At 41.3% G+C, this 25617-nt stretch overlaps 1 protein-coding gene across 2 annotated transcripts in view; it reads right to left on the reverse strand.

Annotated features, from left to right (window-relative positions):
- Positions 1-25617, reverse strand: part of LOC100706642 (PDZ domain-containing RING finger protein 4) — a 112569-nt gene that overhangs the window by 15115 nt on the left and 71837 nt on the right. For both annotated transcript variants that reach the window (XM_005450997.4, XM_003443908.5), the window contains 2 exons: positions 2659-2912; positions 361-463 (listed from right to left, as the gene is read on the reverse strand). In XM_005450997.4, the coding sequence (XP_005451054.1) occupies positions 361-463; positions 2659-2912 (357 nt within the window). The remainder of the gene's footprint in view (positions 1-360; positions 464-2658; positions 2913-25617) is intronic.

Genomic DNA, 25617 nt, shown 5'->3' on the forward strand with positions numbered 1-25617 from the left:
TCCAGACACATGAAAACAACTTACAAATCTCAAGCAAGAATGGGTACACTTGGAAGTTTTCAACAGAAGCGAGGACTGTGATGCGGCTGATTATCTCGCACTACAGTGCCCCTGGGATCTGTCCTTAATAGATGAGCACAGGAGAAATGTGTTTGCAGGAACGTAGATGTACACTTCACATCTGTGCAGGGATCCTACTCACATGCATGCACTTTTGATAATAATCCCTTATAGCTAATGTGTAAGAAGATGTACAGACATTACATTTTAAGTAAGTAACTTTTCTAGTATTTTTTTAGGTGTAATATTATGTATATATTGACCATTCCACTTGGCACTGATGTCAAGTATAAGTCTTACCTCATACTCAAACTCCTCTGTCCTGTCTCCATCAGCTGGTACAGGGGAGAGGTAGTCAGTCCCTTCGTAGTAATCCTGGTCCATTGTATGAAGGGAATGACAGCTGTCAAAAGGGATGGACAGGGAGCCAGGGAAACAGAAAGAGGTGGAGATTTGGGTGTAAGCAAGATGCGTTTCCTCAGTTTGACAGTGACAGGACTTAGTTGCTTTTGTCTTAGCTGAAATCTGAAGAAGAAAGGATTTGTCAAGAGCTTTCATTGGTGCTGGAGTGTTAATAACAGCATATCCACATACTGTAATTTGCTTCCTGCTCTTGACAGACAAAACCCCCCACACTGTAAAGTGTAATTCTATTATGCCTCCCTCAGTCACAGAACAAAACAGCATTGTGAGGGCCTAACGCGATGAACAAGCTTTGGTGCCGCACAGGATAATCACGGTGGACAAAAACCTCAAAAAGACACTCTGTCGAACATGTTGAGTGATGTTTCCAGGGGCTGTCTGACTCCCAGATTACCCGGGACTGTAAAACTGTCTCAAAACAACCTTCCAGTGATAAAAAAAACAGACTGGTAAATGTCAGAATGCTTGATGGCTCAATATTATTCATGTAACAACATTTGGCAGTGGGTGCAAAGAACACAATTACAAATTTACAATCTAGCCCCAAATATAAGATGCCAAAACCTTTGTTATAGCTATAAAATCTGCCGTATATTGGATTGTGCACCTGATCTCAGATGAAGAGAAGAAAATGTGAGTTTTATGGGTCACATTGATTACATTCAGACTTGGCCTGGGGCTGTGAGGATCGGGCATACATTCCTTTGTGTTGCCTAGCTTTTTTATTAGCCCATTTGCTTTAATCACCTTGTAAACCTTCCATGAGGCAAAAATGATACCCCAAGCAGCTCCAATTAAGGCCAGAAGTTCCTGTGAGGATTTCTATGGTGACACTGAGTATATATAGATATATATATATATCGTGCATGTAAGATACTTACTCAGACAGTTTTTTTAAATAATATCTGCAATATTGACACACAGTTGCTTTAACTGACTGAATACTTAAGAAAGCCTCCAAAGACAAGAAATATACAACTCAAAATGTGTACTGTTTTTGGAATTAATCATCTACTGTACCAAACAATGGGGCAGTCTTAATTTCTCGGCTCTGTGCAATAAAGCTGCAGTGTTGCTCTCGCTCATTCCCTCGAGGTGAAACCTAGATATTCTTTTATGCTAAACTTTTCTTGTACACACTTTACTTCTCCTCTGAGATAAACACAACACATAACACATAAACTAAAATGCCAAAAGATGAAATAAGGAGCCATGTTTCCTTTGTTGTTTTCCAGCAAAACCTCTTGTTGATGCTTCAAACTCTGGAGATCTTTTAATGGATTGCTCTCACAAACAATAAAAAAGGAAAAAAAAACAACAACTTGGCTTTGAAGTGATGTACAACCCAGCAAACGCTTGAGCTGTTGAGATACGATCAGACTCACATCCACGAATTATACATATTTAGTTATATTTTCTCTAAATATATAGAAATTTAAGTCAAAATATATTTAGTCTGACTACTAAAAAATAATCTCTGTTGACTTATTATTGCAATTTTGCATCTGCCACTCAGCTACAACTATCCCCCTTGTAAATTTTTAAGTAGTACACTGATCTGACAGGTTGGAAAGTTCACATGCTCAAAGTCTAATAGGGCGTTTTATCTGTAACAACATTTATTTGTGGTCTTGGAATTCATCTGCCTAGTGATACATGTAGCACATTTGGCTAATCAGAACCACTTGAAACTATCCATAATTTGTCTTTTGTTTCATTTTTTCCCCATTTCCCTGTATTTGTGAAGCAGGACATGAATGATTCTAAGTCTCTCATTCAAACAAATCTCTATTTGTCAGAATAAACTGTCTAGCTGGTTAGACAATTTATTTATAACAAACAGTCGTCCTCCAGACTTGTAATGCTAATCCTACAAACGCTGATATTTCTGCTTCGTGGCTCAATGATATTGCTCATTTTCCCCCATCCTTAATTATTGTCAGCCTCAGCCAAAGTCAGACAAGGACACAACAACAAACTCTGTATCGCTATCTGCTGCAACAAACCTGAATCTTCATAGTGGCGTAAATAAAAAAAAAAAATCAAATCAAATCAAGAAATAATATAAAATCACTTGTTGCTAAAACATAATAACTATTTGTTGCGATGCTCACAGCCCTTTACTCTGTGAAAGCAGGGCTCCTGATCTTTTTGAGCTTTACATTTTCTGCATACCTGTCAGAGAGCAGGAAGGGACAGACGTCAGGCACAGGAGGGGTTGAAGGCCGGAGTTTTGCCAGCGCCATGATGTGTTCAAAGGTGATGTCAGTCTGAGTGCACACATCCACCACATGGATTTCCTGAGGGGGGCCATGGGGGCGCCCGCTGGGGGTCCGCCGGATGACCTGCACCACGACGGGGTCCTTGGCAGGGCGAAAGGCTTCCACAGTCTCTTCATGGCTGGACTTGGACAACTCTTTTCCATTCACCTGAGAATAACAGTGAAAAATTGCATTCTTTTGTGCGCTTATTTTGACAACTTTTTGGCATAAAAATGTGTAAAGATATTATAAGCGCAGGTATCATTTAAGTGGTTCTACAGTACTGAATGTTGCATGTGAATATTGAGAATAAAAACCTGGGGAAAAGTGGCATAAGCTCAAAGCCTATGTCAGGCTTATCCGCATTTTTGCCGAGCACGCTAAAGCAGAGACAGAATGACAAACTAAAGCTGTTTTCATACATGCACAGCAGCTTCTGGACTTTTCTAGACAATGTGAATATCTGTATCATTCGAATGAAACAAAATGTACTCTGCCACTACTTCTTATCATTGAAGTAGTCATTTGAGCACATGAGAGAATAGAAAAGATCACTGCCTGTCCACCAAAGGCATTGCTCTTTGTGTATCATGCTCCCCACATGCTCTACACTAAGCAGCGCCCCTCACCTACACCAAACGGAGTACTGTTTAGCAGGAAAAAAGCACCACATGTTAAAAAAACACAATCTTAATGCATTCTTCTAAACTTCTCTACCCAATGTACTGACGCATTAAAGGTGAAGACGATAGATGTCTTGTCAATATATGATCAAAAAGACATCTTAATGAATATAACAGTGGAAAGCATGCACACAAAACAGCGTGATGCAACATAATCAGGCTGTTAGATCAAAACCCAAACGGCCTCTGTCCACTCACTCCATCTTCAACCTCATCTCCCGAAAAAGAACTGGATTTTCTAGCAGACTAAAAACCATTTGCACTACAGCTGGCACGTATAAAGAAAATCATTGCTTCATTTAGCACCAGTAATTTCTTTGCAGGAGAAACTCTGGCTGTGGAATACCCCGGAGAATGTGCTTTGGTATAAATGCTCAAGCCAGAGATTATAATTTAGATAACGGCAGAAAAGTAAGAGGGAAAATAAGGTAGACGCAGGATAATTACAGTTACTGTTGCATTTAAATGTGGCTTTGGAAGGGAGTATTTTGCTCACACTGCAAACTTAAATTAGTTAAAATGACAACTATGAAGTAAAAGAAGGCATTTATATTCACAAGTGTCAGCTGTGGAAAGATACAGCGAGCCTGGGAAACTCAAAGCGGCAGTGTTTCTGGGCCTGAATTACAAACTCTTTAAAATGCAAAGTCGTGGCAGAAATAAACACACACACACACACACACACACACACAGAGTCTACTTCTGACTGTAACAAAATGACCTAAATTCATAAGCAGCCGGCAGTTTTAAAGCAACTGACTGTGTGCATGTACTGCCTCTAAATGAACATTAGAGACAAAGAACGTACCCGGGAAGTCCGACAGAGGAGGTTTATATTTTTAAACCCAGAAATCCCACCACTAATTCTTTACTCCTGCGTTTGACTGAAATGACTCAACGTGCTTTTGTACTGACAGGACCACACAGCATTAACTGTGTGTAAAGCATGGATGTTTCCAAGTCCTCATAAATCCCATTTGAGCTATACGCAACTAGTTGGATTGGATTATGGAGGCAAGCAAATATTTGTCTTTTATTTTATTGTTATCATCACTTATTTGTAATTGACTTATTGGCTGATAGAACAAAGTCAACTCAAAAGCTGACTACACCAGAAAGTATTCACCTTATATTATATTTCACAAAGAGTTGGAACCTGAGATTTAAAGAAAAAAAGACAGTCGAAGTGCTGCGTAATCATCTTTAAAGTTTAGAACAGCTGAAACTATCCAGATAATGAAGACATATATCTAATATCTCGAGATACCCTAAGGAAAAATCCCTTAAGGGGACTCCACACTCAGTAACTGCTCCATTATGTGCACAAATGAACAGAAAAGACTAAAGAAAAAAAAAAAAGAAGAAGAAGAAAGAAATATCCCCATTTGGCAACTCCCAAATTGGGCAATTCACACATACGCACATCACCGACATCCTAGGACACCATCTGAGGAGTAGTAACACTTCTTCTCCTTCAAGGAGCACTTTTGGTAATTTGTGACTACACTTCACTAGAAATGGAGAGATTTTATGAACAAAGTCCCTACAGCATCATGTGGACTTTGCTTTTTCCTGGTAACATTAAAGGCTACCCCACAAGTGCCACAGAAGACAAGTAAATAAATCTTCATCAGCACAGCACTGCTATAATTTCATCTGTTTGTCATCCCCATAACTAACACCATTATATACTGGCAGTAAATATAAAAATATTTATAGGCGAATAAACAGCGTAGGACAATGAATATTATAACTGTTATGCCACAGCAGTGCTGCTCTACTGCTCTACTTGGTTCGTTCCTGGATGTGTCTGTGTTATTCCTTTTAATTCTCCACGTAAATCCCCGGAGACCGAGGGATGCCCTACAAAAAATAAACAGCTTCTTTTCTCAGCAGTAACTGTAGCCATATATAACTCTCTTAGCTCTTGTGCTCTGACCTGCTCCCCTGCCTCCTGATGTGACCTTTGTTTGCAGCAAACTTACATTAATCACCTCAGCAGGAGATAAACTCGGTCAACAGATCTACTGTGCAACTGTGGGGAACGTGAAGGTACAAAAAAAAGCAAAGGAATGTGCAGTCGTGCAGCCTCTCTCATCCCGGCTTCACTCCTACCTGCAATTACAATTGAAATGCATGACTTAATGCCCTTAATTGAGTCCCTGACAAAGGCTTGTATGCCAAAACACATTTTAAGGTTAAATATTTCCACCCAATGACAATAAAAGCTTTTCACTGTTGTTAAAATCAAAAAGAGTTCCAAGGCACCCGTCTTCAGGTATTCCACCCACAAAACATACCTCATATTCACTCTGAATCTAGCAAGTGCCCCCACTTAAATCTTTCTTGCTTTCATTCGTGGCCATTCAGCAGTTCTTAAGTACTGCAGCACATACATTACACACAAGTACTGTATTAAAGAAACATGGAGTACTGTTGTAATTAGCTTATATAGCTCCTTTGACTGTCTCTCTTTCTTTCCTCTTTTGCTGCATGTCTCTTGCTCTGTAGCCTAATCCTTGAACAGAGAGCCTGGTGGAAACAAAGGAGTTGGAGCAGACAAATGAGGCAGCCCATAGCGTATGACAGACCCAAAGAAAAATGATTAAATTTTCCAGCTCTCCCCCTTGTTCAGACTGTCCAGTCCAGGCTCCTCCTCCTTCTCCTCCAAGCCTCACCGTTTAACGAGTCATACTCACAGCCAAACGGAAACAAGAAATCTATCAGGGAAAAAAAGGGGAGGGAAGGTTGTGTTGTTTTTCTATTTTGTTCACTGGTTTTTATGAGAGACAGATGGAACAATTAATCCCCAATAAACACAAGAATATTAAGTAGCTTTAACTCCATGAGGGACGCTGCCATCCTTCTTGTGTCCCCTTGACTGATGTCTATCCAGTTAGACACACTGCCTATGTTATTTGTGTGGATCTGTAGTCCTATCTGACAGATGGGAAGGGGTTCTATAAGCCTGGCTGCGGCTCCCTCGATATTCTCAGATATTCTCACACTGAATATCTGCCTTCAGCACACTTTTGCTTTATTATCCACAAAGTACACCATCAATCTGCATGCTTAACGATGCTTAAGGTGAGTTCCTACACTAAAACTGGAATTGGCTAAATTCCACAAACACTGTTTCTTCACAAATTAACAGCCTGAACAAGCTGTAGCCTCTTAAAGTTTCATCACACATTCAAATGTAGTTATGCAGGAATCAGCTATCCTCCTCAAGTGTGCATGCAAAGCACGCAAATACATATTCATTCATAAACACGTGCTGGTAAACAAGATCTGTTTGCAACAAATTATTTAGCAGCTGTAGTGTTTATCAAGTCCAAAGCAGCTCTGCAAGTGCTTCATGGCCAAAAGTGTTCCATATGCACAGAGTCAACATGAATTATCTTACTGGTCTGGAACAAAACAATGGTGATTGCTCAGGAGAGATCATTTGCTCTACAACCGGGACAGGAGATGATCAGGTAAATGTGAAGTTGGAAGGAAACTGGTGCTGGGATGGAGGAGCTGGATCAAGACACATCTGCTGGCTGTTTGCACATGGATATGCAGCAGCTGTAGCCAGAGGAGAAATGTGTTTTCATTCAAAGCCCCAGAGACGACCACCAGGCTTCCAACAACAAATGCAGTAAACCAGCTTAGTGGAGTGTAACAAAGGGATGGAACCACTTTTTTTCCTCCTTTCTTTCATTTCCTTTGTAGCAGAGTCCCGTATTGACAAAGACATTCAAAAAAAACTGTATGTGTTACGCGGCTGAGTGCATTAAATCTCCTCTTCAGCAAACATCTGATGTCACTTTAAGCCGCCCTGAGCCGTTACCGACAAACAAACAGACTTACTTGAAAACTTTAACAGTCACTGTTTATATAACTACGAGCTTGTAGATGCCTACAGCAAAGCGCAATCCTGAAGGCGCTTTCATCTGTGACCCATCTTATCATTTATCCTCCAGGTAAGAGGACAAGCCAGGAAGAACAAACACGCGGCAGCTTAGCTCGACCCCTCGAGCGCCTCCTCTGTCACTGCTTTTGTCTCATCGACTGCTCCCTCCCATCAATATCTCCGAAGACCGAGGGCAGAATGTAGTGATAGTGGTAGGAGAGTGGGGGCAGTTTATCTGTTAATGTGTCAACTTCAGCCACATCTGATGCCGCTTCTACGGAAGAGACAGCTTCTCTAGCGGGAAGCACAGACAGCGCTGGCAGCTTGCAGGGGATTACTGATAGAAGTGATTGATGTACTTCTTCTGTGAGGAGAAAAGACAGCCTCAGGCAGTAGACTATAATAGTCCATTAGCTTTTTTATGCCTTTGAATTAACTGCACACATTGCTTTATAGCATGCATGTAGCACTTTGAATCTTAATGAAATGTTTTTGTTTTCAATTTTCAAAAGATTACGGTGCGACTAAGGAGACAGCGTTTGCCTTCGTGGGTATCCTGGCTGATGTAGAAGAGCGCAGAAATGAATGAACCAAGGTCATTTATTCCACTTCAGCTACAGCGACATGGAAACACGGCTTTCGACAGAGCCCGGTATTAACTGTGTAACCTTGGCTGTTGTGCTTAACATCTGTACATGCAATAAGCCTCAGTTACGCGCGGTCTGCAGCTCCTGTGCTCGGTCACCTGCTGGTCTGAGTGGCAGCGTGTGGGGTGCTAAGTATATGCAGGCAGATGGAGGAAGTGTAACATGTAGGTCATCCAGGCCCGGGAGTGTGGGGCTTACATCCATTGATTACACGCTTGTTCCATCTCCTCATCTTTTGGGAAAAGGCAACATGACCCCCTCATTGTTGGGCTCCAGTCACCTGTGCAGAGCCCTCAGATAAAAGAGTCAAAGAAGACTGTGGGTATGACAGTTAGGGATGGGTTCAGTTTGACAGCTTTAATTTAGATCATGTTCCCACTTGAGTTGAATTCATCCGGTTGTAGTTCTCTCTCTCTCTGACAGTAAGGACACCAGCAAAGTGTGGTGCATTAATACAAGTTAATGATTAATGTCTTTTTTGGTGCATTTTTAGCTTCAGAATACATATTTATATATTTTGTTGCAGAGCTTAGTTAACATCTGTTTTGTTTCAATGCTTAGACAAATGAAAATACTTTTTAAGTTCGAACTAAACCTCACCACAGTGTTTGTCTTAATTTACTCATCTGCAAAGTAAAAACACAGAAGTCTTTTGGATGATGTTTACTCATTTTTACACTCTGTTTTTTTTCTAATAGGACAACTGGCAGTAATTTTGGAACATCTGGTGGATTTTAACTTTCAGCAATGCCTGCTAGTCATCTGTGAGTGGCGCATCATCCCATCGAGAAAGTGAATCAGTATATTTTCCAAAGTGTTAAATGATTTAAACCGTGTCTCACTGTGGTTGTTAACTGGATATGGCATGGGATGAGTTTAAAATGTTCCTTGGACTTTGTGGGGCTTTTCTGGTAACACTCTTTGCATTTCTTAGATAGTCTACATCAGTGATATGAGCAAAAAGAGGCGAAGATAAGCACTTCCACTCAATCGTGGTGGTGGTGATTTACGGAAACACGAGCCTCAGTGATGCTCCAACTTTTTTAGCTTTATTTGACAGACAAAGTGAATACAGGAAAGGAAGAGAGAGAGGGGGGAAGACATGCGACAAAGGGTTGTGGGTTGGCCGACCGCTCTCAGCCGTATGGCATGTGGTCGCCTGCCCGACGCCCAGTGATGCTGCAACTTTTAATAATGTTAACACTGTCAATCCATTGAAATTCTGTCAAAAATAATTAGTAAAACTAAACTAAACTAAAAACACAACTACTGTACTGTTAGTTGATTTTTTTCCCAGCTGTGTCTATGCAGCCATATGGCACACGACGCGCTGCCAACGGAGTCTGCTCTACAACACACGAACAGAAGCCCCCGCACCGCAGCTCCAACAACATCGGCATGTTGGAATTCAGTCCTTCGACACGCGAGGCGGAATTTGCATTTTCATAAATAAAAAAAAACTGCCTACGAGTGGGACATTCAGTAGAGAAGTGGAATTAAATACTCCCTGAGGACTTTCCAAATGCTACAAGACTGAGATTTGATGCGAACATGACTGCTAGCTCATCCTTCTGGGCGAGAAAGCGGACTGGGTTCCTCCTTACACCCAAATGTCTCATTTCAATAATAAGTGTCAGAATAAAATACGGGCCAAGGTCTGCTACAGTGCAGCTCTTATGACTGTATAAATCACAGTCAGCGCTACTGTCTCAGCAACTCAAGCAACGCTCCAACGACATGAAACCGAAAGAAAAAGAGAGAGAGTAAGGATGCCACTGGGGAAATTTGACAATCCCCTCAACATCTCTACATGAGCCAGTGTACATGCCTCCTTTAACCCCTCCAACCACATAAAACACACCACACAAGGCCCCTGGGCTATTTTTCACATTAAAGGCCCTTCGCGCTGCTGCTGAGGTTTTATGCCCGCAGAACATTTGATGAATTCTGCCAATTTTCTTCTCTGAGCACCAATCTTCTGTGGAGCACTCCCTTTATTGCGCAACTCGTTCAAGGTGTATCACCTCTTTCAATCTGCTCTAAAATTTACTGCGTGGTTTTTACATATGTTTATTATCCAATCTCTTTCCGTAATAACTCAGCGCAAGGACAACTATTTTAAAAGGACAAAGGGAGAAGGGCAACGACACTCAATGTCAAACGTGCCGAGCAGCATAGCGGGGAAAGAGAGCAACAGTTCACAAATGTTTTGGGTTACTTTCTAGCTTTTGGTAGCACGTAGTGAGCAACAGATCATTGATTTCAGCAATAAACACCAGGGCCAAAGCACCAACACAAACTTGGTCCAATAATATCCATGGCACCCTCCTGTTCTCTTTACTTTCCCAAAATAGGTCACTCTTTTTTTTTCAACATTAAAAGATTAGGGCTACATGCGAGATAATGATACTATCCTACTTTGGTTTCACTCTGAAATTCTGCTGCAAATTTTAAATATGATTTGTTCCTGGTGAGGGAAACACCACTGCTAAGTTAATCAGCTTGTTCAAGGTTAATGGCACATGCGGGGTACGCGGAGATTTAGAGATGCGGTTAATCTCTGTGCTTAACTTTTAAGATCTTGCCGTCTTGGAGTGGTTTTTAATGTAAAACGGAGGGAGAAAATCGAATTAGAGTAAAAGCTGCACTTGGGTGGATGAATAACTAATGGATGAACAGCCTTCTCCTTGGTGATAACTGATAATTGGTTTGGGGGGAGGGTGGGGGGATGATGAGGGGTAGCTGGATGATGCTATGTGCTGTGCAGATCAGCAAAATGGCCTGGCGTGAAAAGATGTTATAAGGAGTAATGGTGCCACCCATATGCTGACTGAAGAAAATCAAGTGGGTACTGTCATGGAACGCCTCTTTATGTGAAGAGAATGAGGTGGAGGGGGGGGTGCAACAAACGGAGGTGAATCGTAGTGTTTTTAAACACACACACACACACACACACACACACACACACACACACCAAGAGAGACAAATACATCTCCTCCTCTTCCATTTCTCTTGTACGTCTTCAGTTTATTCTGTGCAGTAGGCACATGCATTTAAAGAAAGAGATGCAATGTAAATGTTTGACAACAACAGATTATTTTACACATTAATTATTGTGCGAATATAGAAGAACCGGCAGGTAAATATCATGACCTTTGGAAAGAGCCAGACTTTCCATATTCCATCTTAATGTGAAGTATCTGGGGCAGCTATTGCTCAAGGAGTTCCTAAATTGCTGCCTTTCCTTTCAGTAATTTTTCTACCCATTAATGGCAAAATATTAAACAAGCAAGTCCAAAAAGTGACTCACTTAGCCACTGCACCTCTTTTCTGAATACCCAGTGCAACGACGCTATCATGGGATTTATGACAAGGCCAGGGTTTTCCCTGTTCAAAAATAACTTCCAGGAGATTCACAGTAGAAAATATGGATGCAATATTTTGTGGAACACATCTTGCAATCAAGGAGAAAGGTTGAACACACTTCACAGCAGTCATCCTCTTTTAATTCTGAATCTAACGCGGAGTTATAGATAGGGAAAACAGTATGTGTGTGTAGTATCTGCAAGCAGCTGTGCTGTCCTTGTGACTCATCACAGAGTCAAAACACAGTAGATGTTTACAATGGACATCGTTTGGGTAGTATTTTTAACATTTTCTCTGATTTGCTGACTTTTCAGCTGACACTGCCACCTTCCAAGAGTTTAGTAATTAAGTTGTGCATCTGTGTGCCAGAGCAGTGCCATCAAATGCCAGGTCTTTTTTTAAAATTTCATTTATTCTAGCTTTATGAGTTTTTGAAAATGGGAGTTATTTTCTTCACATTTATATGTGGTCATCCAAGCAGTAGAAGCAATTAACACTGGATAAAAACTATTTATATAATGCGAGACAGACTTGTTTTTTTTCACATCACAGACATTTTGGTGTCCCTCTTTTTCCCTGAAGCTGCCACTGTGAAGGTTACTGGTTTGGGAAAGAGAGCGAAGTTCAGACAGCTTTAACTTTGGAAATGATATACTGAGAGACTTTGATGGCTGATCACTAACTCACCTATTAGTCATTAACTAGGAGCCAATTGAAGTGGGTTGTCAAGCAAGGAAGGGAAGAAAGGAAGTAAGGAGGAAAGAAGCCGAGTACGAAAGAAGCTGTCAAAAACCTTTAAAAACGTGTCCAAATGCTGAAGTAAAAAAACTCTATCCACAAAACAATTTATTTTGTGCATGATGTGTGAGATTGCTGGGTCTTTTACCTCAGGCTGCTTTTTTTTCTTCTTTTTTTCCCCTCTGGAGTCAAAAATAATAATTAGCATCCCATCATAAATACCAAGCAGAGACCTCAAAAGTGGCCATACTGGCAAAATCAAGACAGCTTCAAGGATTGACACTGAGCAGGTCTGGTCAATTCAACTAACGTCAAAGAGAGTAAAACGAGTGGATTACTGATGATAGCTCGAGGCTGTGAGGTCTCAGCTCTTATTTGAGCTTTTATCTCACAAAACTCGCCGTCAAATCTTAATTCAAACACTGAGAATGTTTCGGAGAAAGCAAATCTAAGGGGTGTCTTGCAGGTAAATGGCTGGTGATTTGATGAAATGTCAGGTAGTTTAAGGAGTCATAGGATTATAAGGTCTCAGTGGTACGCCATGTGTAAGTACGGAGCTATTGACTTCAGAGCACTCAGCAAAGCTCAACACCGCAGGGATCGAACCAACATATAGTGCAAGCACCGCCAAGCCTTTGATTTTACAAAAAGCTGTTGTAGAAGTCCTACGGAGTCTTGTAGAGTAATTACCTTCACCTGGCAACTGACAATCACACTCAAGCATTAAAAATCCCTAAATGCAGCAAGCGAAGACAACACACTGACGTGTCTTTGTGAAGGAGAAAGCAGCACATTAGACAGCAGACACACACACAGAAAAAAAAACAGATGGCAAAGGAATGCAATCCAAAAATGATTCCTCTTCAGCTGAAGGACACACCGCAGTAAATAAGATCAAAACTTCCAAGGAAGAGCGGAGCCGTCCAATTAGGACGGCATTTACAATGAGACAGTGATGAAGTTGCTGATGATAATCTTATCCTTGTAAAGAGCGGCGGCACAATTCATGATTAAAAGGAAGGACATTATCTTAGAAGAGTGATCACAAGTGTAATCAATCTACTTCACGGCTCCCCACTGCGTTGTTCATGGCACAGCAAGTGCTAGCAAGAGGTTAGGAGTGTTAGTGTCGGTGGTTTTTGCTCAACCCACTCAAGTCTCACTCCTTGTCAGGTCCCCGAGTCAATAAACAAAGGGAAGCGAGAGGAAATTGGATGCAATTCAAGTGTTTCCCACTGTGTCCTGATTACACAGTTTGAACAGGAGGAGACAGAAATGATGCTCAAAAGAGCTACTGTATAGAAAAAGTACTTCTGTGCATATCAGACCGGAGATAAAGGACATGGACATGAAACCCTGAGAGCTCAGAGTAAAGTGAGGAAATACCACAACTCTGCAGCCATTCTTTTCAAGCTTTGACTGAACACTTGTTAAAAAAAAAAAAAAGCAACCATAGCACCAACTATATTTCAGCATTTTCAAGTTGAACAGGTCATGAGTTCAATTCACTGCTTTTCAGGCAGAAGACTTGGCAGTCGCCGGTGTGTCATGTTCTCAAGAGTTTGCTGAATTTACTCCTTTGCCATTTGGTGAAGAGAGAACATTTGCTGTGGGTCACTGCGCTAATGCCATGAAACAGAACGGCAGTAGTGTTTTAATCTGCCATGCATTTCTTTGTTGGTTTATTGCGTTAGCTGCAAATGCTCAGATATATGCGAATGAACATTGTTGGTTGTCAGAGTGCCATGTGCTTTTGAGTGTGTGCTACTAGTCTTAAGTTCTCTGGCCTGTTTTTTGTTAGGTTTCATGTGTTTTTGGCTAGCTGATGATGATTTGTCCTTTGTTTCTCTGCCTTCTGTTACAGTTTCATTTGATATTCACCTTTTTCACCTGTTTTTTCTTTGGTTAACATGGAGCTGGGGTGTAGGTTTGTAATCCTTCTGTTGACTTTTATTTTAAGTTTTAAGATTTCAGTTTCATTGTTTAAGGTTTTCTCGTTTGTTGTGTTGGCCTTGGCTCTCCTCTCAAATTAACTTATATTTCTTTCTGTTAACATTTTAGCAATAAAGTGTCTCAAACCGGCCCAAATAGCCTCCTCATGTCCTCCATTTAGTGTTATGTTACTCCTCTTACCTCTAGACCTTTTTGGGTATGTAACAATCAGTTAAACAGTACTGAAGAGCAAAATACGACTCTGAAAGCATCATATGAACTCAATAACCAACCTACGCTGCAGTGTAACAGCAGGGATTATTAAGTAACATGAAACAGCTGTCAAAACATGTTTATATGACCCGAAGCTCTGCACAGTAAATGAGCTGTAACATTACCTTGCTCTTGACAGAGAATATATTAATGAAAAAAGAAAACAGTCCACCTGGCATTTTTAATATATGCACACACAAAAAAAGCAAACAAACCAAATTTTGATTAAGAACACCTGGCACTGTTGTTTGAAGAGTGCATCCGGGGATGAGTGGTATGATTTACAGCTAATTCACAGCAAAGTTCCTGATTAATGATTCTGCCATATCTTGAAGTTTCTCCAAAAGAGAGAGGGGGAGAGAGAGAGGGAAAAAAAAGTGTTAACAAACATATTGAGCTCATGGAGGCACTCCAGAGATGCACTTATTAGCTGGCGCTTCAGAAATGTTTTGACGTTACAAAGAGTAAGCAGAAAACTGTACTGAATCCACTGATTGTGTGAACAGAGGGTGGAATGGGCAGGGATAATGTGGTAATGGTATGCGTGTGTGGCGGTGGAGGTCTTCACACCGTAGTGGGGACCATAATCAGGCCACGTATGTGATGACTAGGCTGTGTGTTTGGCATCCCCTGTTTCGCAGGGCTCCAGCTCCTCTAGCTAATGGGTGTAATAAAGGATTGTTCATGCTTCCGTCCGCTCATTTATTCTCATTCCTCAGAATGTGAGGGGACCGCTCCGGCAATCAGCCTCCACCCACTGGTTAATTCCAGTGCAGATTTATAGTCCTGCACAGACTGTATAATGGATGCCCGTGTACATGCCCGTGTGATTGCTCCTGCTTGTGTATACTTCAACCTCATCCTACCTGCACACAAATTCTCTGTTGTTGTACAAGGCTTTATCCTTACAACTGCAAGGGCAAGATTAAATTTTAATCAGCCGCTAAGTGCAATCACAGCCATGGTCCGGATACCAACGAGGCTACACCCAGACCCCACACCTAGAGCAAACAGGCTACAGCGGGGCTGTCATCTGTTCTGGCTCCGAGACAGGGACGGGTCACTTGTGGCTGCAGTGGAGAGGAGACACGCTCCTGACAGACAGAAGTGACAGCTGTTCTGCTTCCCCAGCACAGTGTGTGTTGTATGAGAAGTAATGAAGCCAGGTGAAGGATGGGAACACCGGGGGATGAAGAAGAGACAGAATTAGGGGCATAGTTTACTTTATTTCTTTACTTAAAATTTATCTCCCGTTTGGATGAAATCGTATCACCAAAAGTCTGAGGAACAGTTTGTGATTCAGCCATGACGAAGAGAAAGTCAATCTCTCATTCAACCAATTATTTACTCACTAACTCAGTCACTCCTTCATCTCTGGCATGTCTCATTAAACTCACGATTGTTAATTATAAGCATTCAGTCCCACTTAGTTTTCAATCATACCTAAAGCGCGCGATTTCATGCCTCCCTTACACAATCCTTATAGAAGCAACATTCTGACAAGTGAACGAATAAAAAGGGAGGGAATTAAACGCAGCGCTATATTTCCCAGGAGTGTCAGACTACTATGTGTTTGTATTATTCTTCCTAGGGTTTGGGAAGAAGTTCCTGGGACTGACACACATTAAAGTTACAGATGGGGTCATGTGATCCTATATGATCGCACATGCAAATGCCCTTTATCCTCATAATGCATAAGGCGTTCTATTATTCCATTAGTATTCTTGTATTCAGGTCATAGATTACTATAGTTACATATGAAAGTTTGATTTTCTCTGCTTCTTTCTTCAAAAGTGCTCTAATGTGTGCTTGCCCTTCGTTTTGCATGCTACATCCTTCCCTGTCCTCTGTCGTCTCAGCTCATCAGCACCTCAGCACTGTATCAAGCAGCTCTTCATTAGCTCAACATTAGCATTACCTGTCTGAGAATAATAAGGATTAATTTTGTGAACATTAACTTCACAGTCACAGCCATTCGTAAGAGATTTTAAGTCTGACTCCTTCCAGATCTTTTAAACCCGTCTGTGTATTCTACCCGGACTTCTTACAGAGGGAGGTCACAGTCTTGCAGAGTGAGGGGTGAGGGGGAGAGGGAGCACTCCAGGTGTTGCCCTGGTCAGATGTCAGGCCACCTCTGCAGCACTTGTGGCCAGTCTTTCTCCACCAGTGCAAGGGTCGGACTGATTATAAGATCACTTTAACTGCGTGCAGGAATTTCCTGCATAGTAAGTGGAAATCGACTAAATTATGCATATTCCTGGACTGCAGTTCAGGCCCTGTTATTCTATTTTTTCTGTCTTTCCACAGAAACAGCCTAATTATAGCTTCGCTCCAAATGCAAAGACACTGAAGCTGTTACTTAAAAAAGAAGTAGTGTTTGTCATTTAGATGGTATCTCTGACACAATGACACGCATGAGTCCTCACCGCAGAAACAAACTCTGAAACTAGACACCAGAAGCTGACTACTCAGGCACCGCAGCAGGGTATGGCACCACTTTAACTAAAGTAGAAGTTCTTTTGTTCTTGTCTACCGGACAGTGTGCAGAGTTGGCGAGCGATTAGGTTCATTTATACCATGGCAGCCACTTGGCAAGGATCACCACTCCATGTGGAGCCAAAGTAACACTAGAATGAGACCAAATGGCTCTCTCAATTGGAAGGCAGAGGGTGGCAGGAGGGTAGGGGGACTGGTGGAGGGCATCTGCTCAACATTTACCTAGTGTTTTATAATTAGATGAGAGCAACTGCTTGGGAGCAACGCGTCTGTTCCACTGTGATTTTCTGATAACAATTCCAAGGCTTGGAAACAGGCGGAGGAGGGTTATAGATGGAGACAATTAGTGGCGCTAATAAAATATAAACCATATTGCAAGTGAAAAGAAGCGCACGATCAAAACATGCAAACTGGTGTCAGGGTGGAAGCTGGTCATGACAAATACTAATTGGTCCCAAGAAGCAGTAGGGCAACATGTGAAAACCTGCTCACATCTGGCACTTTCAGTCTCTGTTTCACACGTTTAGGTCTCTGTCAAATACCAACACTTGGCCAAGGAGAAAAACAGCTTAGTGAGTGTAGATATACAAGCCAAGTATCGTACTCAGCAAAGAACCCCACCTCTGGCATCATAAAAAACAAAACCAAAAACACAGTTGTCTCACCACATATATTTTCTAGCAGACAGGGATGATATTAGTAAGGGCTGTTACACTGCACTGACTTCCACACATAATACTCATCTCTCTAAAAGATGCTCCAATAAACTGCTAACTCCTACTGCCACCCACTAAAGACCAGCTGGTTCTCATTCTAAAATACTCATGGCATCAAGCAGATACGCATGAAGCATCCGCTGGCGTTGGTACCTCGATGCAGCATGGGTTAAAGTGGGCCAGAACCATTCATAACCATGTTTCAGCACATTCAGTTATGAGTAATTTAATCTGATGGGGAGTTTAATGGAAAATACTTACCAGCTGATGCCACAGAGAAAGTAACTCACCGCCTCCTGCACACTCTGCACACAACCTTTTTGGTTACCCTCTCCTTCACGCAGGCACACTGGCTGTAATTCAGCATCTAGCTAGCGCTACAGAAGTAAATCATACCTAAAAGCGACATCTGCATTCAATAACATTGCAGGATGCCTTCACTGGTGCAAGCTAACCTGCCAGTGGACATTTTCTTTGCCATAAAAAGACCTTATATATCTGAGATTCACCTGGGGCCACCCTTCGGTGTAGACTTGTCAAACAAAGACAGAGAGAAAAAAGGGAACTCCCTCAGTTGTGTGACTGCTAAATTTATTCCTGTACAAAGAACAGACTGGCTTGATAGATTTTCCCCAACAACTGGGATATTTCCAGATTCTGTGTCTCCTGAAATACAGCTATCTCCCAAGAGGAGGAAAATCTAACAGAGAACTGAAAAAAGACACGATATGATGCTTTAGCGTGAACACACTCACAAACACTTGCATAACAACCCCCCTCCACACACATACACATACGCACACATACCCCGAGACCAGACAAGCACACAGAGGCACCATGTCAAGTACTCTTTGTCCTTTTTTTTTTTCATCAGCTTTCTGTCAGTTCCCTGATGAATTGCAGCCCTCAGGTAGAGGAAGTAGCTCATCCTAATCCCACCTTTTCTCTCATTCTCTCTCTAAACATATTCTACTATTGATTAAATCACAAACAGTCCAAAATGCACTCTATCTAAAAACAGGCATTTTGATATTGATTACCTCGGCGCTATTCCCTCAGGCTGCTTCAGTTTCAAGGCACGCCTCAGAGGAAAACTATTTTCAAATCAAATTCACTTTGTTAAGCTGCTTTTACTCTAAAATGGTGCTGAGTCTATGGCAAACCTCGGATTTACTTTTTTGTAGATCCTGCCTAACAGTGAATACAGCCGCTTATGCCAGACTATCTGACATGAGCAAGCTTTGGGACCTCACTTTAATCATTTGGCACTAATCAGTCACTGTCAGGTTTTTTTTCTCCTGTTTTTTGAGGAAACTCTCAGCAGGTCTCTGTTTGACAGCAGTCACTCCCTCTGCACGTTTTATAAGTGGTGGCGAGAAACTGACAAGGGCCAGTGATGCACAGAGTTAGAGTGACACGCCGGTGACACTAATACAGTCCCACTCTTCGCCTCTTCTCACATTATCCATTCTCTGCCTGATCTCTGTCTAGGGCACCCACAGTTCAACCCAAAGTTTCTCTGCTTTTACGTCTGAACTATAGTTTTTCTCATTTTGGAATAAGTTATCTTTATCTCAGAAATACACCTTTGTGTAATATATGTTTGTACATCCATTCATAATGCACCACTTCATTAGATCAGAGTTGTCATCCTTCCATCCATCCGGACAACTTTCTTCACAACACTGGCATAAAAGTCTTTCTGGGAGATTTTGAGGTTTTCCCAAGATGCACAGAAAGCATACCACAATCCATCCCACAGGTTTTAGGACTACGCTTTGCCTCTACCTAGATGGACATGCTTGGATGTTGACCAACGTCCTTCCCCATACCCAATTTTTTCACTGTGTCTCAAAAGACAAGGCCATCTCATTTTGAGGACATCTTATCGTGCTGGCTTTCATATCACGAGTCAGAGACAGAGTTATTATAGCTTTGTATTTTCTAATTCATTTTTATTTTGACTTTTTGTTTTGAATTCAGTTTAGTTTCAGTTTCTAACACTGATGTATTTTTTATTACATGAAAATGTTGAGTTTTAATTTAGAATGTATTAGTTTCAGGGTTAGTTTGAAGTCTTTTTAAAAAAGCAAGATTTAGGAAAATCTGTAGAGGTATTACAAAAAAACACAACCTTCCCCTCACCCTAACAGATCGCAGTATTTGGCTGCCCCTCCCTGCGCCTGGTTCTGCTGGAGGTTTCTAAATGGGAGTTTTTCCTTCCCACTGTTGCCAGGTGCTTGGTTGGCTGTAGGGCTGCCACGATTAGTCGACTAGTCACGATTACGTCGACTATTAAAATCGTCGACGACTAATTTAATAGTCGACGCGTCGTTTGAAGCTTTGTAAGATCCCAAAAGACGCAGGAATAAGTAGTAGTATTTAAGAGTGTAATAACGGACTGAAACAGAAGATGGCAGCACTGCATGTACAAGGATGCCAGCTGCCGTTAAACCCCGAAGAAGAAGAAACTGTGTTCCAGAATTCATAGCGCGGCCCAGCGCAGTTGTCAACAATGGCGGCAGCTAGTTAGTTTTAATATTACAATTATTATTCTTTCTGGGTCACAAAATAAACGTTTAACATATTTTCAGGTGTACATTTTACGTCCAATGGATGCATGATCTGATTAGTCGACTAATCGCAAAAATAATCGGTGACTAGTCGACTATCAAAATAATCGTTTGTGGCAGCCCTAGTTGGCTGTTTGATTGTTTTCTCTCTCTTATTAAACAGTGTTTACCTTACAATATAAAGGACCTCAAGGTGCTTTATATTAACTGTTTTTGTGATTTGGTGCAATATACATAAAACTGAATTCAAATTGAACTGAATAATGTCTGAAATGTTTTGAATTGCATTTCCTGTAGACATCCAGAATCTCAATAGATGCACCATGAATGGATAGTTAGTTTTCCAAGTTAACCTCCTTGGACCTGGTGTCCACATATGTGGACATCACATTTTGGGTTGTCTAGACCAAAATACTAAATTTTGCTCTACAAGAGCCTGATATCCACTTACGAGGATGTTATACTGCCACTGTTCTATCGAAATTTAAAACTAATGTCCTCTTATGTGGATCTCATTTTCCTCAGAAACAAAAATCAGGTAAAAAAAAAAAAAAAAAATCAGGTAATTCTTTGTTTTTACATTCATCAGGTCCCAATCAGCCCAAATAGCAAAGAGAAATTGAAAATGAATGCCATGAAAGAGTTCGGGTCTTAGGTTAGTTTTTCAGTTGGGTTTTTTTTTTCAAAACTCTAGTTTTTATTTTTATTTTAGATTTTTTTTCCACATCTAGTTTTAGCTTTTAAGTTTAATTTTAGTTTGCTGTAATAACCAAGATCAGAGATGCATCATCAAAATATATCAAAGTGCTCTGTCTTTTGGTTCTGCTTTTTCCTTTAAGTTTACAGTCTAGCATGACACCTGACACTACACCAACACACCTGTTGATCTCACTTGCTAGGTGTGGAACCAAATGTGTTATAAATAATTAGCAATCACTTTGATGGAAAACTGAACTCTTAAAAAAAAGCAGATTGAGAGACAATTAAGTTTATCCAGTAGCACCAAACCAACTCCCTCTGCATGCATGCATAGGTTCGGTCCAGCACAACTAAAAAGATTCACATAGGGCCTCTGCTGTGTTTTGTGGGCTAACAATTATGGGTATTATACTAACATCTGTCTATAAACTATCAAATCTCTAATAAAATTGTTTTTGTCAGGCAGTCCCCTAAGCGTTTGCCCACAGCCAGTACTATATACTGCATGTAAAAATGTGAGTTTGGATTGCACCCGTGCTTTCTAAGTCTGTATATTTACGTGCAATACTTTCAGCCTTATTAAATCAACCTATAAATGCAGTTTTACGTTTCTCTACAAACAAGTTAATGAATAAGACAGGTGTCCCCTCCCCCTCCTTTTCCATTCTGTCAGTCTGCCTGCTTGTGTTGAGACAGTGAGGAAGTAGGACTGAGTGCGAGAGGATCTGGGTTGTGTAGGAGGTGCTGGGTTGACTGCAGTGCTGCGGGGGAGAAAACACGGTCGCCGATCCAACCTCGCAAAGATTGCATCGAGTTCCTGCTGTGAACTTCTGCTAGCTGCTGTTTCACAACAATGTGTTGCGTTGTAAAAATAGTTTGCATTCTCTTACATGCTCATATTGAGGCATAAAAAATGAACTTCGCTAAAATTTTAAGACAGCGCCTTTCATTTTGCCTTCGACTACAACAAACACAATTCGTCATATGGAGATTACAACTTAACCAACCCTCTCATCTGGAGCGCTTCTTGTAAATCAATTAACCTGCTAGACACGCTTACCTCAATTTCTAATGCACTTGGACTTTTAAATCGATTTTGCAATCCATTGAAATTACATTTACACTTGGGTGTCAGCTGAAATGCGCCCTACATTGATGAGACATTGATTTCATATGAGAAAGGCTCGAGTTTTTAAAAAGCCACTGTGATGCTCTCATTGCTAATGCAACCAATTAAAACGAGGCCTTTGTAACTGTGTCACTGTGTCAGTGTGACAGTGGCAGCGACAATAAAATCGCTGCATGACTCGCCACAGTGGACTCCAACTGTCACCCTATGCAGCACATCAACCCAGGACAGGCAGCGAAGGGCTCTTTGTTTGCCTGGCTAATAATACTGGATGCAAATTGCTCTTTGTGTTTTGAGTTTTCTTTGAATTTGAGCCCTCAGGAATCGCCACTAGATGCATTCACAGAGCTTCTTATCGCCATTTCCCTGGAGCCTGCCCATGCGAGCTGTGGCGCAGGTAGGTGTGCGTGTCAGCTTTCCCATCAAATGGCTGGCAGGCCAGGCTTATCACAGGAGCTGCAGGGGGTGCCCAGTGACCTGTGGAGTGACACCCAACATGGCTGCCTCATCTAGGGGGGGCTTTGTGTCACCCTGACACCCTCTCACACACACACCTGCCACCCCCCACCCTCCACCCATTTTCCAATGCACGTACACAGACTGAAAGCCTGACCTTTGAGAACATAAGTCATTCTTCCACAGAAGCGTGCATTCGCAATCATACACACCTGTCACAGACAATCCAAAGCTCTCGAGTCACAGGAGTCATGCAGAGGTTAATGTATAGAAGCAGTGGCAGTAAAAGAAAAAACAGGCAAAGAAGGTGAAAAAAGTTCGTCAATGAAAGCATCTCCCACAAGAACTCGAGGCTTTGTCATTTCTTTTCATCGACTATAGATGATGCAGCCGGGCATCTCAAACCTTCTGATTTTTCCAAATGTCACTGGCAATGATGAGGCTGATACTTTATTACTTTGGGGGGGGGGTGCACTATATGACACAGGCAAGAAGCAGCATGTGTATACTGTCAGGTCCTCTTTCATTTCACCAGTGGCAAAAATGATCTTTTTCTCATAGCCACGGTGTTCACAGTCACACTGACTACACCCACAGCAATGTAGAGTTAAATACTGTTTACACAGTTCCTACAGTTATTTCACATATTGTGCTTTTTTTTTTGCATTTTGGCCGTATGGCCCGCTTAATACTGCTGCACTTTTTTTCAAATTTGTCCAAATCAATTTCTCAGTTTTCAGTGTTGTTACTTATATAGCACCAAATCACACCATCAGTCACCTCAAAGTCCTTAATATTCCAATGTAAAGACGTTACAGTAACAGAGACAATCATATGACCCCCCTATGAGCAAGCACTTGGAAAGTGAGAAGGAAAAACTCCCTTTTTAACAGGAAGAAATGACCGGCACAACCAGGCTCAGGGAAGGACAGCCATCTCCCCCGACCAATTTGGGGTGAGGGAAGGGAGAGTACAAAGGACACACTGTGGAAGAGATCCAGAGACTAATATTAACAATTAATTAAAATAATAATTAAATACAAAGTGGGGTGAGAAGAGTTAAGTAAAAAAAGAAACACTCAGTGGATTATGGGAATCCTCCAGCTGCCTAGGCCAAGGGTTCAGGGCCACCTGATTTGACTCTAACGATAAGCTTAATCAAAAAGGAAAAATTTAAGCTTGATCTTAAAACCAAAGAGTGTTGTAATTAAATTTGTTAATAAAGATGTAGACGTACAAACCAAACATTTTTTCCTCCATAATACAGCAAATAAACTTCAACTCAAATTTATGAAGGTTTATCATCAATCTTTATCTAGAGTATCATCTAGAGTATGTGGGCGTGTTATGACTGGGTTTTAATGACAGCTTTTTTGTTAATTAGTTGCTGACTACAAGAGGGGGACAGACTTAATTATATCCCTAATTGCTCTTTTTAAATCTCCATCTGAATGTATCTGTATCCCTAATAAACTTTAATGAATGCAGAGCTGTGAACAGTGCAGGTTGGCACCATACAAGAGGACAGTGACTCTGGCTGCCATCAGCTCAAATAACACTAAGCCAGGTGTAACAAGCCAAACACACCAGCAAGTCAGCGCTGGGAACTGATATCAGCCTCTCTGGTAAAGGCTCCATGTTTGATCTTGGTTAATTTCCCTGGATACAATAAAAAAAATAAATAAAAAATGTCACTCCACCACTGCCTGTGTTGTGACACTACAAACAAAATCAAACTGTCCACAGATTTTGATTCCACTTCCTGGATGTCTAAATTCTTACTTCTGCTAGTATACACGCAAAACATAACTTTTTTCCATCGCTTTGTGGCTGTTAAATGTGCAGATGGTTTTTCCAGCACAAATCCATCCCAGCATAGAACCAACTCTAATTGGAAAAGAGGGGAAAATGCATTCTTATGAATAGCAATAAATTAATGAGGGCCCTCCTGTCTGCTTAAACACAGATAATCAGCTAAGAGGCACCCTGGATGCAGATGCACAGCCCTCTGTGTGCGCTCTTTGTTTCCACCAATGTTTGTACTGTGGAGAAAAGCACAAGCTGTCAGGGCTGTTCACACTTGCACTTAATACACACAGTAAGTTGAGATCATAATTTAGCAGTCCAAAGTCTTGCATGAAAGCCTGCACTGCACACACTGACATGCACACAAACAAACACATATATACTTGCAGTAATCAGGCACAGACAGAAACCACTTTAGACAGAGACACAAACAATTCTGAGAATGCACACACATTTCTGTGCACACATGCATACTGATATTTTCATAAACAGTCGTGCTTGTATAGTCTACTTGCACGTCTGCAAGGAGAAAAAAAAAAAAAACACAAGGTGCTTGGAAATGCATAATGTCATGTTCTTAGATATCAAGTCATGGGCAGTAATAATGGGGGCTGAGAATTATGCCCTCTTTGTCCTTTGCTTTCTTGTCAGGATATGGTGACAAACAAAAGGCCTGCAAATTATTATTATTTTTTATTTAATACCAGGCCACAATAACCTGCTGGATCCCAGCTCTTTACCTACGCACAAACACACCCAATACACGTCAACAGCAACTCCATCATTTTACTGTGGGTTCACTTCATTAAAAAGATGTCTTGGTTCATTGGGAATTGCCATTGTGATACTCGGACATGTACTTTATTTTCTCCTCCAGTCTGATTGAAGTCGACAGCCTTTGATCTCGATGAGAATGTGAAAGTAAAACATGCACTAAGACAAGCCAAAGTATTACTGCGGGATGATGCCACGCTGATGTCATCTTCCAAAGGGAGACTTGCATAGTAACTAAGTAAGTGGCTGAGATTGAGAGCATGGGAATCACAAAACAAAGGCAAATGAGCTTATGCACTCCAGGCAAGAGCGCTGAAACAGGAAGGACAAGACTTTAAGGCTTTATGGTAATAAACTTGTGAAGTTTAAGCCAGGTATTATGCTCACAGAACCACGACAGTAATTTCCTTTAAACCCAATCATAATCAACCACTGTTTAATTCAAATGAACTCAAAATGATCTGAAGGACAGTAAATTCGATTATGAATAGCGTGTGTGTGTTGGTGTGTGTTTGGTATTCATGCTGTTTACAATTTATGGCTTGCGCCGTCTTTGCTGACATACTGTACATTACTGTACTAATTATCAGGGATGTCACAGCTTCATGCATACATCGTTTTGATTTCATGCATCATATAAAGAGCGGCAGAAAATTAGCAGTATCCTCCTGACAGCAGTCACCTTCA

The sequence above is a fragment of the Oreochromis niloticus genome, linkage group LG7, assembly GCF_001858045.2.
Source record: "Oreochromis niloticus isolate F11D_XX linkage group LG7, O_niloticus_UMD_NMBU, whole genome shotgun sequence".
Taxonomy (NCBI): Eukaryota; Metazoa; Chordata; class Actinopteri; order Cichliformes; family Cichlidae; genus Oreochromis; species Oreochromis niloticus.